This window comes from Sinohyriopsis cumingii, chromosome 16 (genome assembly GCF_028554795.1).
Source record: "Sinohyriopsis cumingii isolate HCF-2022 chromosome 16, ASM2855479v2, whole genome shotgun sequence".
Taxonomy (NCBI): Eukaryota; Metazoa; Mollusca; class Bivalvia; order Unionida; family Unionidae; genus Sinohyriopsis; species Sinohyriopsis cumingii.
In genome coordinates, this window is record NC_142976.1 from 75,254,924 (window position 1) to 75,282,161 (window position 27,238).

Below are 27,238 nucleotides of genomic sequence, written 5' to 3' on the forward strand. Positions count from 1 at the left end.
GGTATGACTCGGCCGGGGATTGAACCCACGACCTCCCGCATCCGAGGAGGACGCTCTAACAACTAGGCTACCGGAGCGATTAATGTAAGAAAGGATTATAGAACTAAATGATGGTGATGAAAGACATGGTACTAGAAATGAAGGCTAGACAGAACGGATTTGTTTTGAAAATAATACTGAATCGTGATTGAAGCGCATTACGCCAATAGTCGATATACACGTTTCGCGTGTTAATACTGCTGTATACTTTACAATTTCGTTTACGAAAAACAAAACAAAAAGAGAAGTTTATTGAATGTATAGACACTATTTATTTAAAATATTTTTTCCATTAAAAATGTCTAATTTACACTACTTGCAAAACACATTGATGAATAAAACCAATGTCACAGAAATTTCAGAACGGAATGAAGCTTTAAGTAGAAATGATCTAAACAAGTCATCAATATACTTATAAATGTAGCAATACCAATTTGATGTATTGGAAAGCATTGAAATGTTTCCAAGTTTTCAGGATATTTCCAAACCAAAGGCAGCCACGGCCTGTACGTCAATCCCACCCCGTTAACCTCTTCACCTCAAGACGTATCCACGTACCACTCAACATTACTACTTGACCAGATTTACACAAAAAGCTAATCAAATAAAGACTTTAACACTGAGTTTATTATAGGGTGTGGACGATCGGACATATAGACATGGACATCAAATTCATTCATATGCATAACTTCCTTCAAAGCCGGCTAGACAAATGTAAACAAGAAAACAAATGTATTTTTATTGCACAAATATATCCACACATTTAGCAAAGAAAGTTTCAGTAAGTTTGTTTTGCGGCATAAAAGTATTGACAAGCTTCTTTCTATTGTTTCATAAAGTAATCCCCTTGGAATCCGTTGTTCCGAATTTCTGAAACATACAAGGAGAAAGAAGACAATATCCTTCTATTTTTGCACCAACTCACATCACCTCCGAAGTTTCGACAAAATTCTTCAGCAGCGTAGAAAAGAGATATCATGCAAAGCTTCTTTTGGAAATTTTTTTTTTTTAAGACTACTTAACTTTCAGGCGAATGAATAAAAAGTAAAACCTGATTGGGAAACTTAACCGAATACATATTTAGCCAGCAAAATATTTATATCTTACAAGAGTCGTCTAGAGATAATGTATCCCAGGTTGCTATCTTATGTGAAGTTTCCTTTTGAAAAAAAAATATAAACACACCGCATCTCTCATATTGTACACGAATTCTGCTAGAAAGTTCTATGGCTCAGCAAAATTAGTTTATAGCTATTTATGGCTACTTTCGTTCTTCGGTAACATAATCACTGAATAACAAATGTTCAGTATCAAAAGCACACTTGGCTACTTTATTGTGTGTTCTTCTCTTCTCTCCCTTAACGCTTAATATGAGGGGCCCCGAGTGGCCGAGTGGTCTAAAGCGCTCTTCGTTACGGATCACTACCATCTCAATTTCACCTTTGTCTACGTGGGTTTGAGTATAGGATTCGGCCAATGTGGATATGCGAGAAAGCTTGCCAGTAGCTTCTCGTGGGTTGGTGGTTCTTCCCGGGATTTTCTCTGGTTCTTCCTCCACCATTAATACTGGCCCACATGCATAGCCTATCGTGAGCTGAAAAATGGCGTGAAACCCTACAACAACAACTTAATCTGACATTGTCAGAATTGTGCAAGCATTTATCCATACTGCACTGGGTCATACTGAACAATACGTGTATCTAATGGTATCATATGTTTGGAAGAACTGTTTTATTTAAAAGAAACAATAAACACTCATATAGATGACGTCAAAATTTCGTTTTATTAGATTTGTATGTGGATAAACTAAACAAGCTGTTGCATCAATTTTAAAGTAGAGAAGATAAAGTTGACAATGTGGATGAGTTCATTTATTCACAAAAGACACTTCCAACAAAGCAAACGACTGAACGTGATATCAGCATTCTCCGGCGATGGCTTTATGAAAACAAACGTGAGACATGCGTTATTAAAAATACCGGTTTGAAAATACCGGTTTGATCATATAGACTCTTATTTAGGGGAAATGTTTATAGCTATTCTCAAATTTAATGATTTAGACTATGAGCAGTGATCTCTAGGGTCTTTAATAATAGCACAGAAAGGCATATTAAGGCCAAGGGATATACCGTCTCCCTCATCGACGAAAAAGTTTACAAATCAGTCCAAGTACAAAATTTTAACCAAAATACATGTGACCAGGGTTTGTTGTAGCAGGAACACTAAAGCCAATAGGCCATGATGAAGAGAAGCTTTTTTCCTATGGCGAAATGAATTGTCATACCCCGACTACATTGCGAATGTCCCCGTTTTACTTTTGGGAAATTATTTTGATTTATAGTACAAGTCAAACATGTCATGTAAATAGATGAGGTCCCTCCTACAGTGATTATGCAAGTGACAGGGCATGCAAATATGTCATTTCTGCACGTTGAAGTTAATCAAAATTTACTTTCCTAGTTATGTCTGCTAATCAGAATGTCATGGTTTCCAAAAATATTGCAATGTACGTATATAATATTCAAAGGAGAATGTAATCATACCAAAATGAAATGCAGTTGATATTCTCTAACAAGCAATATTTAATCTTATGTAATCCGGAAAGGTTCAGTCAAAAGAGGCCATATTATTCCACCTTATGCTTCCAAACAATCAATGACAGAACATAAAACACATGCTTTTGCATAAAAGATAATCCCCCCTGCCACATATAACATCGTACGGACATGACCCAGCTAATAACTCCAGCATATCACAACTTGGAAAGCAGAATTTATTAGATTGACAGAAAAACAGCATCCATTCATTCATCCAGTCTGAACTGGGAACGTTGTTTCATTGCAGTCTATCGGAATATAACTATAAATTTCAGTTTTAATTAGAGCGAATTAGATTTGCGAATCGTTTTTGAAACGAAAAGCTAGCATAACGGTACGTTTGTATTAATTTTACTATGATTTTATTTTCTTTGGAATATAGCATAAATTTGTTTACCTTGTTTCTCACTGTGTTCTTTTTATTATTCAGCCTTAGGCAGAAAATAAAATATAGTATATACTATAAAGGGTATTAAATTTGTATAGGAATACATGAATTTTGTTCTTGACTTAAACTGCAATTCAAACAACGTAAACTATCGCTATGACAAACACGTTTATGTTTACCATTCAACAGCAATCGCATATAACAATGGTTTGTTGGTTATGTTGAGAAAACAATTTTTTATATATATAAATAAATGAATTATTCAAACCGAGCAATAAGCCGATCGATGAGGAAAGCGACGGCTATATCACCCATATCAGTGGTGAGGTTGTGATAAAAGATAAAAAAAGTGCATATATCGTATTCTACATCTCACCCTTTCCAGACCAGTGGACCAATATTGGGATTTATGCGTTTGAAATCTTTTCGAAGTTTATTTGGTAATGAAGCCTTTATAGCTCATTTGGTATAGCATGTCACGTTTAATACTATGGTATAGCATGTGAGGTTTAATACTATGGTATAGCATTTGACGTTTAATAATTATAGGTTACTGCATTTGTATGGGAAAATATGAACGAGGTTTTAGACAGAATACTGCACGACCATGGGAGTGCAGTATATCCTTCCGACAAAACGAGTTCATATTTTCCAATACAAATGCAGTAACCTTTTAATTATATGCTCATTATTTTAATTCTACCAAAGGCTTAATTATATAAACAATATACACTACAATAAACAACGTAAATGAATGTATGCCGCATGCCAAACTAAATACACAAGCGCATATTCATCATTACACAAATCAACATTATTACTGCGCACATAACTGCGCCCAGATAAATTTGAACTTAGTCGCGCGCTCGACATAATTTTCGAAAGAAAATGGCGTGTCTAGTTAAAATTGAAATTTTGAGTCATATTGTGAATAAATGTGCATTGCAACAAATAACTTTTCTATTTGACCTGGAATGAATAGATTTTGGTATTTCTCTCGATTCTAGGAAATTTCGTGATTATGGACTGGATTTGTATGTGACAATTCCACGTGAAATACATCAGATTAAAGAAGCTAGGGAAAATCGTGTTGACATTTGCAAATGTGTTTCTGTTTCTGTCATTGAATGTTTGAAATCATAATGTGGGAAAAATATGAATTCTTTCAATTGCAATTATGAGAAAGACGCTATGGAATTTAATGCTTATTTCATTTTGAGTGCAGTAAGGAGGGTGTAATTGCACTTATCATCGAAATTACAGTACAATTTCGAAATGTGTAATCCAGATTGAGAACATATGACATGACTCTTGTAATTCGGATTTGCTGAATTAAGAAAATACATTTTGAGGAAATTCAGGATGTAAAACTGTAAGTATATTTTATTTTTCCATTCTTATCACCAGCTAAAGAAGAGAGTATATGACTTGTCACTTGTATGTTATTTGTAAGGACCTTATATTGCGTCTTTTATATAATGTAGCTAGCCTAAATCCGAAACATTTTATCAACGCGGAATGTGCCAAAGCAGCTGGTATGTGGTAGTCCACGAAACATCTGTTTTTGTTCATTCAGAAACAAATTTAAACAACCACAACGTAAAGAGCATACGCGAGTGTATATGATTTGTGTACAAATCAAAAGTGCTGGAGTCTGCGACCATTGTTTGTTTACAATAGAAAGTAGTTTCTTTATGCACGTGAATGCTATATGTGTATTGTCGCGAGGGTTCAATATCGGGTAATATTGCACCATTCTGACAATGTAAAGTTAACGGGGGAAAAATGAGCATATAATAATATGGTATAGAATGTGACGTTTAATGCTATGGTATAGCATGTGACGTTTAATGCTATGGTATAGAATGTGACGTTTAATACTATGGTATAGCATATGATGTTTAATGCTATGGTATATCATGTTATGTTTAATACTATGGTATAGCATGTGATGTCTAATACTATGATCGCGAGTTTGAAATCCTGGTCAGCGTTTGTAGCATGCCTTTATGAGTTTTCTTAGGCGAAGCACTCAGCGAACACTTGTCTTAGTAATATGTAGCCAGTAATGTTTTGAAATAGGCCTTAAAAGCTACCAAAACCAACAAATGCCAATGAGCACATACATTTCAGTTTCTTCTCTTCCTGGCTGAATTCTTTACTTTCGAATGCAAGCATTTAACGCGTATATCTAAAGGTACTTTCTATATATCTAGTTAATTACAATTTGTCTCAATCAACGCACATTAATTAAAATTTATGAATCTTTTATGCAACTAATTCTCTGTAATGCTAGGGACAGAAAGTTACTTAACCATATCCAGAGATTATATTGGTAGCTAGCATTCTAGAAATAAAGGAACTTGTAGTAGATATTAACTGAACATCAGAGTTTAGGAGAATAATATTTTATACTTTTCGGTTTGTAACAGGAAATGAATTATGTTGCCTCACTTTCCAAAAACAAAGCAAAACCAAGCAAAACAATTAATCCAAGGTTTGTTTATTAATCATGCTAATCCGCAAATAAAACATTTTGACTAAAACTGAAGAGAGAAACAATATTTTTGATAAATATTATTGATCTTATTTTCATAAATATGTTTCTTTAATTCTTGCTGACATGGTCCTGACATACAAATGTAGTAGATTGCTGTTGCTGCCATTCTCAGACTAAATTCGAATGGCTCCCAGAACGTCCCAACTTGTTAAACGTACATACAGTTTTAGTATTAGATTAACCATTTCTCCTATCAAATGTAAAAAATGGTGTTATAACATACGAAAAAAACTTTAATTTACATTTCATCTACTGCCAGTAAAATAAGTAGCACGTTTATTGTGAGTCACAAATGTAGGATATCCACAAGTCTCAAACGTTTTCATTGGGATTCATACAAGATTTATAGCGGATTAAGTTTGCCTTCTCGCATTGAAGCCACACAACCGGTGTCCCGAAATTGATTTTATTAATTGCCCCATGCTGTCATTATGATGTAAAACGCAAGAAAATGTTTTCATCCGAGAGTTATTTTCTCATAGACCTTTTCTTATCACACGACATCCGTTTGATGCTAGTGTGCCGCACCATACAACCTAAAGCTTAGGGGACACAAGAAGGTTTGGCTGGGATATAGTTATGTATTATTAACGGACGTAATCAGGTTTCAGAGTATATTCCTGGTAGACAAGGGGAAGGTGAAGGGCTTTTGCTGTTTATCTTTATTTCTACAATCACACGCTCTTATATTTACCTAGATGTAATATGCAATGGATGCATAAAGATGGATTTTGTGGCATGATATTTTACTTCTATACAGGGCACATACATATTAATTAAGTATGACATACTTCAATAATCATGAGTACTCGCTTTCATTGAATACGTACCTGCCCCTGAAAAGGGTCGTTTTGATGAGTGCTGTGTAGACAAATCTAGATACCTAATGGCCACATATCACTGTGCGACAATGTAAACTCCTCATGAACAATGATCCATATTCCAAAACGTTCTTTAATCATCTTTGTCTCCCAACAACCGCTACCACTCGACCAATGTCTTCAACAGTTCAACTGGATTTATATGATTTAACTCGCATTGATTTTATTCCATCGCAGGAATTACCAGGTATCATCGACAGCACCATTGTAAGAATACGTTGGCTTTTAAATGAGATGAAATGAAGTGTTGTTCAAATGTTTGCAAATACAGAAGGAAACAGCTTTAAACATCAACAAGAAGAGACGAAGAAACGAGAAATGAAAACCGTGACTGTCAGTGATGAGATGATTGATAGAGGAGTGCTATTGACTTGGAAACTATGGTCGTATTACAACAAATCATAGATAGATGTCAAGAGATGAGAGTTTTATATGAATCAATTTTGACAAAGCCCAACGGGTGGAAATCTGCATCTGGAAATCAAGGATCAATGGTAGCAACAACACAAAGGACGAGAACGACGAGAACAGCGACTGCTCAACTTAGGAAGGATAAGAACACAAACTGTTCAGTAACCTAATTGATGGAAAATCCATGAGTATTTGTATTTCCTTTATTAGACCACACCTAAAACGTTCCTGTTCGGGTCACCTGGCTATCTTAGGAAAGAGTTATTAATTATTAATTGCTAACCACCAAACCAGAGACACAAAGGTATAAAAAGAAACTTTACATTTTCTTGCCTAAACTACAAAAAATATGCGCCCATTATGTACGTGAAAAAGAATAGAAACTAAACAAATCAAATCCGTTTCTTCATCACTTACTCTTTATTTTATTTCTGGTAATAAGAGGAACAATGAAATAAAAAAATTCAAATTACAATGTCCGATTGTTTTTATCATTATTTTCACATGTCTGATGATGTCTTGTCTACGTCTTTATTTGAATTTCTTTGAGGGAGTTGCATCCTTTTCTTCTTTTTTCAAAAGTTCCTCTATATTTCGTTGTTTTGTTTTTCTTTTTCCCTGCTTCGTTTTTGCCATCTGGACAGTTTAAGGATCATTGCCATTGCATGTGACTTACAAAGCATTCAATTTACTATTGTCAAGGAATTGGATTGCATGTGTTAGCTGATGATCGTTATTGTCTTTGATGTTGCAGACATTCTGATTCAAAGTACCACATCTCTTGCCATACACTAAAAGTGTCTTCACTTTTGTCTCGGTAGATATTTGAAGCCTATATCTTATAGGCGTCGTGTGAGTTTGAAGCACTTCTGTCAAATCTCACTAGATGCTTCATCGTGTGTTGCTTTTGTGTATTCATTCTTTTAATGTCTAAATATCAAAGAATAAGACACCGTTTGACCTCAGGTATATCATAAAGCGTGCTTGTGTGTGTGTGTGTACGAGAGAGAGAGAGAGAGAGAGAGAGAGAGAGAGAGAGAGAGAGAGAGCGTGTAAATTAAATTAATGAATGAATAGTTTCGAGCAAGAGTGATCATGTTACGTGCCCAAAACTCTATTATCGAGTCAGGAATTTTAGTGATGGCCATGACACAAGCGTTCTGTGGCGTTCAACAAGATACGAGCGGTATTGGCACAACTGTCACTTAGCGATTTAGATGATGATATGGTCTACCCAAATGCATCGTCAGGAACGATTGAGGAAAGACCATTCAAGAGTGAAAGTTGAACCATATCACCCGAAGATTAGTTCTGACTTAGGGAAAATATCGAAACTGTCCCACTTATCACAAGCAAGATAATATAAAACCTTATTTTCAAGAAAATAAATTGAGAATTTTATTTAAACTGAGGCCTGGTTTACCTCACCTTTTCTTTGGAAACGGTACATATGTTTTTGACGTGACTCTTTAATTTACGTCAGTATATTCCCATTATGAAAAATTAAGTAGTTCTGTTCTGGCGCCATTGTCAGTCGTTTAATAAAATGAAATAGTATATTGGTTCATAAAACCGTAGACTAAATTGAGCTGGTATTTATGCATGCATATATCTTTTGGTGACTATTTACATGATTCATTTTCTCTAATGCAGCTAATTACAAAGTTATAGACGCCTCTCCTCCAATATTACCGATGTCCCAATAATTTTGCTAAATCAATCTTATATTTATTTGAATAAATTGATGAGTATGTTAACAGTGTTGGCAATATCACTTAAGAAATGGAAAACTATTACATCCATATTCACAAATGGACGCAGAGGTTTTGATAGCGATATCGATTAAAATGTATTTTTAACATCTGATATGAGGAAAGGATTGTACAAACATAAAACAAACAATTATTGCGAATGCAAACTGATTTGTTTATTTCTCGAACGCTAACATTCTCCCGCTTTTATCTCCCTATATAAATTGGTTTGCCCATTTTCTATAGCTAATTTGAGCGTCATTGTTTGTTTCTCTATGCTATTTGGAGACCATGTTTGTCAATCGTACAACTACTGGCAAAAACATGTCTGTAACATAATTTTATCATAATATTTGTTGTTTGCGTTTCATAAGCAAATATCGCTAATTGGCAAGGTATTCGTAGTTTGAGGCTATAGAGATTCCAAAATAGTGATTACGTTAGGAAGAAAAAGATATTTCACGTAAGTACTCAGATATTCTGATATACAGAAGCAAGTGCTTGCACAAATCAGTCTTACAGAAAATTAACCACAAGGAAAGCAACTGTGAAAGATGGCTCCAAATTAGTTTATGCTAGATGATTACAATTAGGAAGAATTGGCATAAAAGAAACAACCAAGTTAATGGAATCAATCTATGTACATGAACAAAAGGGAAGAACGAAGAGATAAGCTTCAACGGATTCTTAGAGCAACATAAATATTGACGAAGATATACGATAGGCAAATAAGCAATTCTTCTAGACAGACCGTTCTACTTTCTGAAAAAGAAATACACGCAAACACGTGCAGTGTGTGGAGGAGATATCTATTTTCGTCACATAATCGTGCACACATTTGTCTCCTCTCTATTTCCTTACTTTGGTATATTTTTTGCACAAATTCTATGACGTTAATAGAGGATATTGAATGATGCAAAACCATAGCTCAATAAGAAAGTTTGAAATACAGGTCAATTTTCTTCATACCTATGAATTTGTTGTAACCTTGAAGCTACTTTACTCCAATAAAAATGTACAGACGCGTAGCCACAAATGGTGGGAATGACAAATTTAGCATTCAGACGTTTTCTGCCCCATAATAGTTTCATAAATAAGCGTAGATGCCCATAGCATCCGTTTAATAGTGCTTTGTCGGGTAAAGTAATGGCTTTCGTTTTATATTACAAAACGAGTAAGTTCATGAATGCCACAGCACAGTTCACAAATCAGTGCAAAGAAAGAGAAATAAACATTTCACACGATGTTCAAAAAAATTAATTTCTTTTTTCCAGTATATGAGCTCAGTGAGAGATATACATACAGATAGACAGAAACATGTTGTTTTTTATCTACCTCAATGATGGTTTGTACTGGTGGGAATTTGGAAGCTGCCATCTTAAAAGACAACAGAGACAATACTAAACACGGAAAACATTTAATCCGTCGAAACTTCTCTATTTTACCTCTTTATTTTACAGGAAAGAGAAGAAGAAGAAAAAAGGAACATGAAGAATACGAAGAAATGAAAACTGCAACTCCGAATGAAAAGCTTGAAGTTGTTTATTCGTCTCTTTTTTATCGTGGACGTTAAGCAGTCAATTAAACAAGATAAAAAAATGTTGAGGAAAGATATATTTCTTGCTCTATCTTCGAAGAAAGAATTAGTACCCTTAGGTTTTGATTGGCTGTTTGCACGTGCCCGAGCCATATTTGTAGTACCGTTTGCAGTTGCAACTGGCAGGGAATCGCCACTTAACGTAACGAATTGACGATACTTCATTTTTATCACAGACTGCCCAAAAGAAATGGTCGCGCCACTCAGGAACACATCGGTACCACCAATAATACAGGTTGTTTTCCCTCAACCTACAATAGCGTCTGCAAAAAAAGTTTTTTAAATTTAAATGATGATATTCCTACATATCTAGCGCTAATAGTATACCTTAAAATGTGATATATGACAACTGGGATTTAGTCGAAATCCCGGCTTCCCTGTATCCAGACAAATCTCATACATCTGGATAAATGATTTTTGTGCATTTTAATCTTTTCTGACACAATATTCACAATTTATAGTTTTGAAACATCTTTGCAAAACAACTGCAGCATGTTATATTTATTACATGACATAATGGTGTGTTGATCTCATTAACATCTTATTTACTGGTAAATCTTAAACAAGAAGATATCATGCAACAATGTTCTTGTACATCTAGAACATATACATTGTGCTAAATTTTTAATTTTAATTTCATAAATTTCAATCCATTTATTATAGTTGGCAACAAAGTATTCAAATTTTATATCCCTTATATAATATTTTACTGTCTAACTGGAAACGTTTGGTGCGAGGTTATGTTATCTGGTACCGACCAGGAGACCCCCTGTTTAATTCACCACATTACCTTGGAACATCTGTTTTTCAAGGCTGAATAAAATGGCTAACTCTAATGAATGGAATCATATTTGGTTTGCATGCCAATATAATGCTGAAATCCTTAGGGTTTTTGATTACTGTTTTAACATTAAGTTATATGGGTAATTAATTGGTTATTTGATCCTATATAGGAAAAGAAACCTCTAGAAAAACCGAATAGCGCTATTTTGGATCTGAAATCCTACAGGTCACTGCCATACAAACGACCTTGTTAAATAACACTGGGATAAGTTTTTTTTTAAAAAAAACATTTATAAAGTTTGATTTGTACTTTCTTTCACATTTATATATATATATATATATATATATATATATATATATATATATATATATATATATATATATATATATATATATATATATATATATATATATAGTACGAAATTATATTTCGCTTCATCTTCCCTTTCGCCGTTACTCTCTTCGCGCCATGCTAAAGGCTTGTCTGTCGCGATAATTGTTTTCGTTGAGATTAGGTATCTCTCTCCGACGGATATAAAATACAGGTTATGTAAGCAGTGTTTATTGTGAGGCATTAAATAATTTTTACAAAGGAGACAAGATGGGGCAAAACACTATTGATTATAGAATTTACCAATGCACCAGCTACCTGGAAAGCAGTACATACATTTCTTCTGCATTCTGTCCCCAAACAATTCCACAAAAAAAGAGAGGCCAAACCATTGTTTAAACTTGTGAACATTTTCATGTGTACATGGGAACTAAGTTTTGAACTTATACAGAATTCAAGGCAAATTGATCAAACAATTTGCATTCATGGACCGATTATATTGCTTTTATTGAAAATCTGGAGATCGGACCATGTAAACTGAGCGAAGGGAACAAAGGATATGCGTGAGGGAATTGTCGTCCTACTAATAGATTGAATACAATTCAAATATAAATTAGCTTTGTTTCAATTAGATTCTTCACAGGAAGAGGCTATCTACATTTGTATAGGTTGTATATATTTCACCATAATCTGCATAGATTCACAAACAGAGAAAGATATAAAAACAGGAAATAATAGCGGGCTTAGTTGGAAGATAACAGAGGGAGGGCAAAATGGGATGATGAAGAAACGGTGATAGAAATAGATAGAATCAGACATATATAAAAAGAAGAAGAGAAAATGAGTCCACATACGTTTGGCACCAGGTGATGTAGATAGGCTGTACAGAGAAACACTTTTGCTGGTTGACGTTATCGTTGAAGTACCACAATTTGTAGGGTAGTATGTATCGGTACGTTGGACAGACATCATAGTTCCTCTCTGCCTGTCCGATAACTTCGCTACAACATGATAGAAAATATATAAATATACTTATTTATTCAGATATGCTACTGGAACATAATAAGCAAGATTGTCAAGCCCAAACAATAAAAGGGAAAACTACAATAAACCATTATGCAACGAGAAAACTAAAACGTGTGTATTTAATACAATTAGATAAGGTGATAATCATGTATGGTTCAACGATTTATTGTTACAGCTGAACCATAATATTTCCTGGCAGATATTGTCCCTTTTGGCATTGTTAATTTTTCCTTTCTAAGACATACAGTAACTTTTTGAGGGAAACGGTCATATCATTCGATAGTTGTTAGTTGTTTACCTAAATTTGCAGCTATTCAATTATCTTTGTTATTTGATCTATTCTTACAGAAACAATAACAAACAAAATCATCCATCTTAGAAATCTTAAATATATGCAGGTAAATCTGAAACACCGAGATGTTCAAATTAGGCTGTATTACAGAAGTCAGTCATAAATGATCAATGGAAGGATGAAGTACAATAGTGCAAATAATAATAATAGTAGTAGTAGTAGCAATGGCGTTTAACGTACCTCAACGTATCCTCCGTCAGAGTTTGCGCTTCTACGATAGATTGCCGAACCTCCGGGAATTGCTGCGCCAGCAGGCTGGATACCTTGGACCTCAAGACACAAAGTAATAAATCCATAACATTAACATATACAATCATCCTTTATACTCAAAAGTTCCTACATTTATGTCTTAGAAATGTCAATTTTGATGAGAAATACGGCCGAATCAAGTAGCCAATATATTGTGGCTGGTCTGCAACAGGTGTCGATTTTACAACCATTATTATTTAATGTGTACATTAATGATACGAGATTATTTTGTTAATGATAACTCGATGGCATATTCGTCAAATGATAACGTTGGAACTGAATATGTTCTGAATTTGGAATTACAAATGATTGACGATTGGTCAAGGCAGTGGTAAGTTGAACTCGATCCAACAAAAACACAGGTAATGTTATTCTCTGAAAATCGTGAGCCCATTTTTCCTACAGAAAAAAACATTAAAACTAACATCTCTTTCGTTGACTACCATACAGAGCTTAGCGTAACTTTAATAAATCTAGCCAAATGTACCAAGCATATTGATAATGTATTAAACTCGACCTCAACAATGACCAATGTCGCGAAAATACTTAACTAGAACGTTAGAAAGGATGTATTTTGCAGACACCATCACCTAACTATAATATATTAATGTAGTATGGAATGGCTACTTGGCGAAAGACTCTCTTAAATTAGGAAAGGTACAGTCCGTAACAGGATCAATTGTGACAGGCTCTGCGTTAAGTATATCGTGCCCTAAGACTGGTAGACCTACCTTGGCAGACAAACAAAAATTTCATAAACTTTATTACTTTAATACAATTGCATGCGGTGTCTCTCCTTCGTATTGCACTGAAAACATGCACGATTTTAGAGAAAGCAATTAATGTTTTTCCAAATATTGTTAGGCCCTGAATAAGCAGAAATTCATTGTAATATTCTTCCATTCATGCAAGGAATTTACTCCGTGGTAAAAAAAAGAGACTAAGACAATACAAGTGTGTGCCTATATTTTAACAATTGGAATTCTGCACAATAGATTTTGGAACAATTAGTAACTGGCCATTGATTTAAATATGTTTAAAGCATACACAATAACAATAAAGAGTTTTCAAAAGTGCTTGAACCAAAGATTCGAAAATATGCAAAGTTGCAATGCCTTTTATAAACATTATATCTTAAAAAACAAAAAGCATCACTGAAGCATGATCATATTTAACACCGAATTTGAAGTTCCTTTCGGAACGATAACCACGCAAACCATCTCTTCACATTAAATAACTGCTTTGATTGGCTATATACTAAAGATGACCTCAGCACCAAAAAGTATACTTATCTAAAGTCTGAGATAGCTTATATATAGACCACAAGACTGACTGTGTGTCACACGGGAAAAATATAATGCATATAGATTCACACAAGATATTACGATACTATTAAGAGACAAACATTTCAAAATCGTTTGAGTCAGACAGCTAATTTATCATTACTTGCGTAATACAATACTTTCCCCTGAAACAAAATGTTTGTTAATATGTGTGTTTGGAAAGCCTAAACATTCCGATGCTTATTGGATTACCCTCTTTGTCAATTCTTTCATATTTGGAGGTGCGTAGTTTAGCAGGTTGTAAAGCTTTTTAGTTTCAGTGGCAAGTAAATCTAGATTGTAGTTCGAAATCCCATAATGTCTAAATAGATGTGATAGGGTTTTAAAAAAGCACCGGAGATTGAAGAATTTGCCAGATGCCTTATCATATCCTGGGCAGACTAAGTAGAGTAAAAATCTCAAACATGGTTATTGCTAAAGTTCACATTAATAACAAAGAAAAGTTCTGAACGTTTCGTACTTACTCCGGATACCGAGTGGTAGCATCAGCCGGAAGTAATTGCGCTACGAGAAGCACATCCTCCGGTGCGGAATCAGTACATTCCTGGGCTGGCACTGAGGACAATGTATATAGAACAAGCAACAGCAGGAGGAAATGCTGAATGGGTAATAATAATAATAATACTAATACTAATAATAATAATAATAATAATAATAATAATAATAATAAGAAGAAGAAGAAGAAGAAGATGAAAAATAAGTAGAAGAATACACACATACATACATACATACATACATACATACATACATACATACATACATACATACATACATACTTGAGGCATCATATATAATAGCCTTGAGAACGATAAAATGGATCAATTATTTTGCATTGTGGCATTTTCTTTTTATAATCGTGTTTATAAACATGGTTGAAAAAGAACGTTTGAACTGTTGGGACAACAACAACAAACAGTCAATCGTTTAGGCTACCGACTTGTAAAATTATCTTGAAAACTCCATTAATAAACCAATGACCAATTTCATTAATATAAGTCTGATATAATGCAGATATCCATAAGCAGCTAATTTAAAAAAAAAATTAAACTTAAGAATAAATCGCCAAAATAGCCGTATTGCTACTTTTATGCGCTTTTACTTACTTGATACACTGCTGAGGTCATCTTACACATATTGACTCTGGCCTTAGTCTCTTCAGTACGAATCTTTAAGATTCGTTGTGACTCTGATCTTAGCTTCCGTTTTTATACACACATGAAATATATTGGGTAAACTGTCACTTTTCACATGGAGCGATCTGAGTGGTCTACATAATTAACCGCCCCATGGATTCAGTCACGCATTTTACTCAAAAGAATGTATTGATGTAGAGATATGGTCGCTTTAGGAAACTTTGACGATGACGTAACGTGATTGCGTCAGATTCCTCGCCAGAGGTACAAAAGAAAGATTTTGTTACAGAAAAGGTTATGACTGTCAGTGCTTCCTTAACATGTAAATACACATATTAAAAGTAAGTATTTCTTATATAAATGAAACACATCCATAAAAACTGAAAACAGGCATAGAGTCTAAAGTTCAATGAAATAAAAAAATTGCAGACTTCTAGACATAAATAATTAAATAGGCTAAATAAAAATCCGCAAGTTGATGTCCATCAGATGCACGGATGAATTGAATGATACGGTGATCTGCAGACGACAAAAATTTAAATTATCTAAACGTGGAAAGTATTGTTAAAAATAATCGCCAGTGATGATGTGGAGAGGATTTCAGATCCATCTGTGATATTAATTTTATGGATATGAAATAAATCGTACATTACTAACGGTGTACATTTTATTCATAATATCAGACAATAAGCTCATATTCCCTGGCTAACTTCGGAAGAAAACTTATAATTTCGAACGATTAATCAGTGATGCCTCACTAACCAATGTTTACCTACAAAGTTTAATAAAATCGTCCCACTCGTAAGATTGGCAGATAAACAACGGGGAGGTGAAAACACATGAAATTTTGTATCATTCAATTAATGATAGAAATCCCTGAATTGTAGTACAAGTTAATGAAGGTATAATTTTAAGCTTGGGAAAGAATGATGCATCTGACAAATCATTGTACAGAATGCAAAGCAATTTTCTATGGGAAAGACAGATGATTACATTGATTATTAGTCATGTCTTGTAAACCAGGGAGATACTGAGATGGAATTTAAGAGCACAATCTTATCCTAATGTAGCTAATTGTATCCTTCCTCAACAAATTATACTAGCCGCCATGTATAGCCTATCGTGTACTGAAAAATGGTCATTAATGTAGCATATTAGACTACGATATATCTGTCTTACTTAACGATGCAGTCGGTTATCAAAATGGAAAAACCGGGAAATTGCATATCGTTGTTGTTTATTCTCTAACTCCAGTTATCAACACAAGATAAGATACATAATTTGACCAGTATTATTGGTGAGGAAGGCATGAACCCGGAATAACTCGGTACAACTACCAACCCACATACCCACATTGGCCGAGCCCTAGACTCTAACCTAAAAGTCAGATGACAGTGATCGAGAAAGGCAAACGAGGTACACCACTCGGCCGCCCGGGGATGCCTCAAACAATGTTAAATTGTCCTTACGTTTTAGTCAGATATATGAATAAGTAAATGTCCACACAAAAATAATGAAAACACTACGAGATTCATTTAACAGAGCATAAATACTTACGGTATTTTTAAAATAAATTTTCAATACTATTTGGCTCAGAACAAACAAGCTTTTCAAAATACTCTTAAATAATAAATCCGTATGGGTTTAGTCATCGGTTTCAACAAAATCTGATCATCATATAGGACTTACAAAATTGTAAAAATGAATTTGCCATATCTGTAAATGTTTACGAAATAATTTGAGCACCAGTGTAGAATAACCTTAAAAGTGTATGGATAATAATTATTTTAAAAATATAAATTGATTTTACAAAGGCGTGAAAAGTACAAGAGACAGAAATCGTAACAAAAAAATAACATAGAGATGGTACAATTATTGAGGACTAGCCGAACTACCATGATTACAGGACAGGAAAGTATAGCGGTCTAGCTCATGAGAAATAATATCCCTATATTCATAACAAGAGTCACGACTGACGTGTCTGACAAAAGTCATGACTACAACAGCAACATCAACAACATATATCAGGGGTTGAAATGAGATTAGGATAAAACGTAAAATAGCGTATATATATATATATATATATATATATATATATATATATATATATATATATATATATATATATATATATATATATATATATATATATATATATATATAGATAGATAGATAGATAGATAGATAGATAGATAGATATAGATATATATAAGTCATTAATACTGCTAGGACGAAGAGGTTTGATATTAAGACTATGATACCATGATAAGTACAGGCTATGGTCATGCATATTGTACTTAATGCTAATAACCTATCTAGGTTTGACATGGGCCAATAACTGTAGACGGGCAACTAAATAACATATCTGATGATTAGAAAGAATGCACGAAATACCAGACGATGATAGCAATTTAGAAGCAAATTTGGAGATTCCATTACTCTTGCGCGACCAATTCAATGACTCTATACTTGTTCATTTTACGTTACTTTTGACTTAATTGTATTATCCCTTTTTCAAAAGAAGCAATGTTTTCATTACAATGGTAAACACCTTAGTGTACGGGCTGCTACGAACAGCAAGTAGCAAAATGTAATTGAAAACGTAAACTTACTTTATTTACTCAACAACCATAGCTAAAAAAATCATAAATAGGACACATGTAATACATTTAAGGCAAAATCTCAAACAAAGGAGTGTAATAAAGACTAATTTCATTTGACAAATGGTGAGATGTCGAAATCAAACTGACAATTTAAGTGAAAGCACAGCAGGTGCAATCAATACGAATAAAAACAAATTTTCCGGATGTCAGAAATAATACAATTTACCAGCAGACCAATTCTTCACGATGACAGTGTTTCATTCAGTCTGAAAACAAAAGACCAAATTAACCAGTCTAATAGAAGGAGGATTTACAATGCTAAGAATTATCCACATGACTAAAAGGTTAACAAAATTCGCTGATATAATGAGTTTGATGGTGACATATATTGATTGAGTGTTTATATAGTTAGTGTTTTATCAATATTCATGTATGAATGATACCGTTGAAATTAATATTTGTAACGGAATACAATTAAAAAAACGTGGAATTAAATAGGAGTTAACATTCGAAACATATAAAAGACTGTCTTTTTAATAACAAAGAAAATTAATACGAAATAAATTGATCCAGCTCTTTCAATCATAACGTGAATCACATCAAATGTTTAATATGCATGTAGCATTCTATCTATGACATAAGTATGTTCTTCTTAATAACGTACACATATAACCTTACATATTAGTAAGGAATCGGCAGTCAAATGGTTTTAAAATCTAATTTAAAGTTGTATCTTTTATTCTCTTTATACTATCTTTGCAAATTATTCACATTAAACTTTTATGCAATGAGTGTTTGGTACTATGATCAGTATATATATTTAAAAACAATTTCGGTTGTTTGACAGACAAAATATCCTTAAGTAAAATGTCTTGTCTAAAGGAAAACTTGGACCTATGATAACGATGTAGTCCAAATGATTTTGTATTCATTCTGTCCATCAGGGTTTTTCACACTTAATCTCTCCATCAATCATCATATTAGGAGAATCATTTAGACATATTGATCCGTAGGTAAAAACTTTGATATATATTCAATGTGAAATAAGGTTTTTTACTAGTATATATGCCTTTTGAACATTTACTTGTGTAACTGAACCCAAAAAAATAGCGATTTGGTGGTCGCCACATTTTCTTTTGATGAATTGAAAATGATTATCTTGATAAAAGTTACCTACTTTATCACTAAAACCATGCATTCCGTTACAATACGTTCTTCCCAGATCGAGTAATATTAAATGGTCATCAGAGTTAAACGTTTTAAATGTCTTCAATCGTCACCGATATTATTTATATCGTTGAATTGGAAAACATGTCAAGATCGTTTTGTCCATTTTTGCATAATATCAAAACCCAATTTAAACTCATTGTGCAGTACCAAGTTTGTGGTTTGTTAAGGTTGTATTGGCCGTTATGTTGATATGTTTCTTTCAAAAGATACACGCCCTATGTTGTTTTTATTTATCTTGAATCTAACAATTTTATTACTGAACCTATTATTCTTATCTTTTATGTATTTACATAAAAACTAAGGTAATTACAGAATTTACTTTCCAAAATGCCGTTATTGCACAGGTGTGTTGCATGTAATGTGTAATATAAGCAATAAAATTGTTATTGATGTTCTGAAGGAAAAATATGTATCATTAGAAACTTCGAAACACAAACGAAAACACGGGTTTTAGTTGTTGCAGTCTATGATGAGATAGTGGTATTCATTGTCTGTTATTCTTATGTACAATAAAAATATAGAGATCTCTGGATAAAGGTACACTATCAACACTATCTACCTTAATCGATGTGTAAAATTGCTGAGAACGACTTTGAATTGACCTGTCAAGCAAAACAAGATTGCGATCTTTTTATGACTCAACCGGTAAAGGTCACGTTTGTTTTGTTTCATTTTAATTGCCTTCAGATGTAGTTAACGCACAAACGACGAAAATGTTGTGCAACTAGTTTCGCATTTATGCTTCTTCAGGCACAGGATTTTCGGCGTTTGTGTTGATTTTTTAATTCCAATTCTGAAATGTTTCAACAACATAATGTATCAAATTACGATCATCCGAGAGTAATGACGTCTTTGAAATATCAAACGCTAAAAATATCTGAAAAACAAACGAAACGCAGCCTAGACAGCAGTTTCTTAAACAAATATATTGAGACTGGGATCGTTCCATCAGGTTTACGACTGAAACTGAAAATATACATAGGAAGCGGAGTTTAAAAAACTGGAGAACAGCATATAATCCATAAGCAACTGAAAATGCAGCAGCAGTAAAGCAACAAATCATCACAACAACAGAGTAATCAACAACAAGAAAGGAATTATTCAAAACCCAAAGAAACTACTGCAAAGAACAGCAATAAACATATAGCGCCTCCAAAAAGATCAGTAAACCAAAGAGTCAACATAAATCGCAATTTTATAAATTCAAACAAGAATCAACATGATGAACAGCAGCGAAAAAGCGTGACTCCCAAGGACACAATATAGAAGACAGACGCAGAAGCCATAAAACGAGGGGAATCAGAAAAAGTGACCATCAGAAAGACACTGACAAACCTGGTAAAGATTTTAAAAGTTTTAATAGAGACATCACACAACAAAAGAATAGGAGGTTCTACAGATTTAAAAGTAGAAGAGAGTTGAAAATGAAAAAAGCGAAGAAAATAAATTGAGAGGTAGAAAACAATGTCTCTCACGTAGAATATTAACTGATAATGTTTATATACTGTCAGACAAAGGGCTAAAATTTTGTGCCAAGCCAAAATGTCACTGAAGAATGATTTAATTTTTCTAGACGCACAAAATTAAATAAACTTTTTATCATAAAACATACAACAATTCAGACAGTAAATCGAATTCTTTCATTCTAAAATTATTTGTTATTTTAACACAATTAAATCATCTTTTACGGCACCTAGCGGATGTGATTCATATTTAGATTTTTTAACTGACGGTATCACAAAAGAGATATTAACTGGTAATCTTCAAAAGCGATATTATTGTAATATTTCTATGGAGAAAATTAAGGCTTTATATAATCCAATGAATGACGACAGCATAGTGATTAAAAAGTCTGATAAATCAAACACTATTATTATTATGAATCAAGAAGATTATGTTAAATAAGTTGAACGTCAATTAAATGATGAAAAATGATACAAACATATTAACGAAGACCCGTCAGTAGAAATAAATAAAAAATGTCAACATGCATTAATGAGATTGCTACAAAAAATAATTCCGTATATGAGGAATTTGATATTTTACCTCTTAACATACGTACACTTCAGTTCTACATATTACCCGAACCTCATAAACATCCTGGCCATAATTTACCTTTAAATATCCAGGACGACCCATTATATCAGGTTGTAATTCATATATTGAAAACCTGTCCAAATTTATTGACAATATTTTACAACCTTTAATGAAATCACTTCCTTTATACATTAAAGATACTACTAATTCAAAAAAAAGTTGAAGTCTATTCCACAGCTCCCTGATAACTCAGTCCTGGTATCATTTTATGTATATACCAACATTCCGCATGCAGAGGACATTGAAGCATGTAGATATTTTCTTGATAACAATCCTAATAATAGCACTCTATTTTGTGAAAATATTTGTAAAATAATAAAACTTATCTTGGAAAATAATTACGAATTACGCCCTAATAATGGCTACGGCAATGGGTAGTCATATGGCTCCTTAATACGATTCCCTTTTCATGGGCAAATTAGAAACAGATTTTCTTCAAACGAAATGTTTTATCCATCTGTTGGTTCAAAGCTTCAGAATCTAATACCCAACAATATGTGGAAAATTGTTCATGTCATCCCATGTCATGTAAAAACGGTTTACCATATAGCCAGGCCAAAATATACCGACGCATTATTTCAGATAATTGTCAATTACAAAATTACAAAATTCGTTGAATAAAATAAAAACATATTTCCACTGTATACATTATCTTACACATATAATTTATTTGATTCTACGCCTAGCAAAGCTCGCAATCTTACTCAACGCGAGGCTTTAAACACAGCTGAATGTAAAATAAAGAAAAATATAATTCCTTGCAAAATACAATATAATCCTTCATTACCTAATATAGGTCGTATAATTAATAAATTTATCAAATAAAACCGACGTAAAATCACTTTAAAAAATAATTCTCGCTTATAGAAGGCCCAAGAATTTGCAAGATTTTCTAATTAGAACTAAACAGAGAGAAAATTAAAAAGACAATTTCCATCATCTAAATATAATAGACACCGGTACGTGCTCTCAATGTGTAAACAAAAGGGGAAGTACTTCTTTCAGTAGTGCTAATACAAAAGAAGTAATTTCTCTACGTAATTGCATATCAACTGATGTGATCTATTTGATAACCTGTAAAAAAAATATAGCATAAAATATGTTGGACGAACACTTCAACAACTTCCTAAGAGAATGAATAATCATCGCTTTTATATATATAAAATTTATAAAGATCCTCTGTTTTCCTCTAATATTTCAACACACTTTAACACATATTTTTCGATTTTTCTTTCATGCCAGTAGATATTGTGCATGGTGACATAAATTGACTCATAAAAAACTTATTGGATTCATAACTTAGATACGTTGTATCCTCATGGCCTTAATGCCAATGCACTATATAAAATTGTACAATTTTTTAAATTTTATATATTGTAGATCCTTTATAACAATATAATTGTATGGATGGCTTTTTGTCTCTATTTTGTTGTATTGCACACACACACGAACACACACACAAACACACATACATATATACATTATTTAATATATCAGATATGTATCGAAGTATAGATGTTTTATGTCTTATCTGAAAACAAAATATATTTGTGTTTGTGTTTGTGCATGTTGTAGATATTAGATTCTTTCTTTAACGATTGTTACTTTTGGCATTTTAATGTATCACATATGTTTTGTGTTATTATAAATATGTAACATCTTAGCACTTCTCTATTTTAATACGACGCACTTTTTAAATGCCATATCTGTATACAAATCCATCACGAAGTTTTCCTAATGGTTCCTCTGCTGCGTGTGATAATTGAGGGACTGTAACATTTTGACCGAAAGACAACCTTTTAATTTTAGTTGATTAGTAACAGACCACTGCATCTTATATCATATTTCCGCAGTTTACTTTATCAGGAATTCAACTCTGGAGGTCTATTGTGTTGACTGTTAGACATCGGGCAGAATTAATCTGTTAATAAAAACTTATTCTTATCGCTTGTGCCCTTAAAGGAAGATGGCACCGATATTTAGGCCCTTATCTGCTGTCTCGGAGGCTTACCTAAGTGCGTGTTGGTCGTGCGTTCGGCAAGCTCACGGCTAAACAAAATTAAGTGTCAATGCGATAATAAGAATTCAGCACAGTCAGCACAATACTACTAACCTAGGAATGTTTTTACTGCCAAATTTATTTCTTTTCAAGTCATTATGTTAAACAATTTTCAGCTTTGTTTCGCTATGTACAAAACTGCCATTAAATTTTACAGTTGAGGACATCACCACAGATGATTGAACAGCAGTACAAAGTCAGTAAGTTGATTTGGGGGTTTTAAGTAGAAAATACTGCTGTCAAGAAATATTATTTAGCTGCACTAATTGAAATGAAAATTCTTGCAAACTATATATATATACATATATATATCTGTTTGTGTGTATCCCCCATATACATACATATATTGTTTATTTACTGTAAATGGTTAAAAACAAGTTCTTTTCATTATTTTAAACGAATATAAAGAACAAATGACGGATAATACAAGTACATATAAACTATAGCGGATTAATATTTATAGAGCTACATGTTGGGGAATAAAACAGGAAATGGTAAACAACCAAGAAATTCATTTTATAATATGCAATTCAGGATTATTTCAAAATTGTAATCGTCTCCTATATTAAATTACCACAACTGTACTTTAATATGGAAAGTTTGTCACAGGTTACATGTATGTATGTAATATGATTGTCGGTCCTGAGACCGGGTTGACTGGAAAACCAATAAGTCATATATATGTTCCTTACATCCGGATCAGTCTCCCTGCAATACGTTACGTATACCTCTATATCTTACAGTAGTCACAATTCCTAAGAGAAGTGTGAGTACAGTACTTTTATATCAGTTTTATAAGGCCATTAGCCTGTCTCCAAAATGTCAAATTCAGCAGGACAGGGGTAGCAGGTAACTTATTATGGTAGAAGAGGGGTTGAAGGTGTGGGTGGGCTACGTTTTGTTATGTAATCCTGACCTGCCACTGTTGCAAAAGTTTACCTTGTCCATACCAGCCCTGTGGTCATTAGAGTACTCTTCTAATTATAGCAAGGAACTGATTTAGCGTGGACGTGTGGACATGTGTCCCAGATAAATAAGAAAGGCAAGAAAGGCAGGTATTACATATTTCAAATTTGTTTACAACTCCTAGTCCACGATCTATCCTCCACTCCAACAATAAATAAAAATACAAAAAATTCGGAATATTCACGAAAGGAAGTGTCGTGATTATACTCCTTACAAGACGGTCGCCTCTAATTAGCACCATCTTATTTAGTACCAAGTAGATATTATAATTTGTTTCACCTTAAATAATCAAGTATATAGGACATCGGTTCTGGAGAAGTAGCTATAACAAGATTTTCGAGATGAATACCATGCTGTTATATGTCATACTGGTTGCAAGTGTAATGTGTTTGAGGACCTATGGCACAGCGGTTGGCAGTGTAATGTGTTTGAGAGACCCATGGCACAGCGGTTTTCATTGAAATGTGTTTGAGAGACCTATTGCACACTATCTGGGTGCCTAATATGCTTGAGAGCATAACGAATAATGTTTCAAATCCTGATGTAGGTATACTTATGTTTAAGCATGTATAAGTAACATAGAAAGTATCTGTATAAAATGAACTCTACTCTCTTTAAATGACAGATATGAGAGGTGGGTGTGCACTTGCACAAATTAAAAACTTTTATAAGTGTAATATGTTTTGGATTGCATGGCTGTGCTTTCCAAACATCAGCTTGTGAATAGTAACACAAAGCTTTGTTCTTATGTTATGCCCTACTACGACAGTCCATAGGGCATATACAGTTACCTTTGTCAGTACTTTGCATCTGTCAGCCACATGCTTGTCAAGTGATGTGTTTAGGTCCTTTTAGGCACTGTGGTGGAACAATAATGTCACATGAACACACTGATGTTAATCTTGGACAATAATAAGCATGGTCCAGCACTTAATAATAACTAATAAATATTGAATTTTACACGTGTCTCTAGGCAACATTGAGCTGAACTCTGAAAATCAAACATTGTGAAGAAGATAATAAGAAATAGATTAATTATCCTGAGTATCAGACATACTAAAATAGCCAAAAACAGTTGCAAAAATCAATACATTGCATTCATGTACATATTTCATCTGAGGTATGATTTCTAGCATTATTTTGAATAAGCAAGCATTTGATATAATGAGATATGCTGAAAGAACATATATTTTGTATTCAAGTCTTTGCTTGTAAATTTCTACATGCATATAAAGTGCCCACAACCTTTGACTTGTAGCTTGCATAGTGGGCTTTGTTTAATGTAATAAAAGTAAGGTCATTCAATTATAAATTATTATATACAAAAAGTTGTCATCTTGGACATTTTATAAAGATAATTTATTGCACTACGTCCATCTATGAAGTCTGATACGATCCGAGTCAAACCGTTTTGATAACCTCAACATCAAAACTATATGTATACGAAACTGTATAATCTGCAAACAAATCTGAATATTTGATTTAAGTACGTAATGTAAGACCATTTACATAAATAAGAAGGAAAAGAGGATGTGAAGCGAGGCCAAAACTAGATGATGGAAATTGTTTCCGTGGTTCCTATCCTATGTTGTGAAAGACTCTCAGTACTGACAACAACAAAAAGAAAAAACAATAAAGGCAGTGAAGCATGCATACTTCGTCAGTGTCCTCCAATCCACATCAGTCTAAGATGTACTGCATTAATTTAACAGGTCCTACTTTGATAGCCAAAGTCCACATATGGTGAAATGTCATCATGAGACTTCTGAAACCAACCATAATAAGCAAACTTTTATATAAATGCACATGTAGTCTGACATGTTTTAAATTGGTTAATAACTTATGTTGTGTCTGAAACGCTTAAAATCGGTTAATAACTTTGGTTAATAATAAATAAATAAATAAATAAATAAATATATATATATATATATATATATATATATATATATATATATATATATATATATATATATATATATATATATATATATATATATATATATATATATATATATATATATATATATATATATATATATATATACTTGCTTAAACAGATTTAACTGTACCAGGAAAAAGTAGACATACACAAAGACTGTTACATAGACGACAATCAATTTGATCACTGCTTGAAATGTGGACTTGAGTCGTGATACATTTCAAACACACTTTGAAATATCAATATGACAAATGATTTGAAAAATCAGTTTATGATAGATATTTTATATGAACCATTAACTCAGAAGGAATAGTGACAATAATCATCCCAACATGTTCATAATAGTAGCCATACTGGATGTCATATTGTCACCATTAAGCCCAATATCATTTCAGATGAAGACTTTCAGTAAATACATCCTGCTTATATGGTCATCCTTTCAGGAGAAACAGTGATATATTTTTTGTTGAAGATGGCTATAGCGGTGGACATACTGTATGCGTGATTTGCCCTGTTTTCATGTATAATCAACAAATCATCACAGGAAGTGGTTTATTGGAAACACCAATTGATGGACCTTTCTCATTTTGGTCAAATTGGATTTCAGGTTTGTACCATTTACATCTAGGACCAACTACATACCATACTATTAATTACACATCTAGGACAAATGGTTACAAGATCTGCAAGATCAACACAGTGGTGCCAATATTTCATGTTTGTGTAACTTTTCTTTGCATTTTGGACGAACTAGACGTCCTAAGAAGTCAGAAAATACCATCCAGAATACCTAACAATAGGGTGTGAAGCCCCATAAGAATATGACCTTTCGTTTAGCAGCAGTGATACAAATATTTTCAAACTCTTTTACAAAAGTACAGACATAGTGGTTGTCAGATGTAA

General features: G+C 33.2%; 1 protein-coding gene across 1 annotated transcript; it reads right to left on the minus strand.

Annotated features, from left to right (window-relative positions):
• Window positions 1-10,171: 10,171 nt before the first annotated feature.
• Window positions 10,172-15,472, minus strand: LOC149780809 (uncharacterized). The gene is made up of 5 exons (XM_089936424.1): window positions 15,412-15,472; window positions 14,773-14,906; window positions 12,897-12,986; window positions 12,193-12,339; window positions 10,172-10,487 (listed from the first exon to the last, which is right to left on the minus strand). Exons 1-5 carry the CDS (start codon window positions 15,439-15,441, stop codon window positions 10,280-10,282), a joined length of 609 nt encoding a protein of 202 aa, XP_089792550.1. The 5' UTR covers window positions 15,442-15,472; the 3' UTR covers window positions 10,172-10,279.
• Window positions 15,473-27,238: the final 11,766 nt, after the last annotated feature.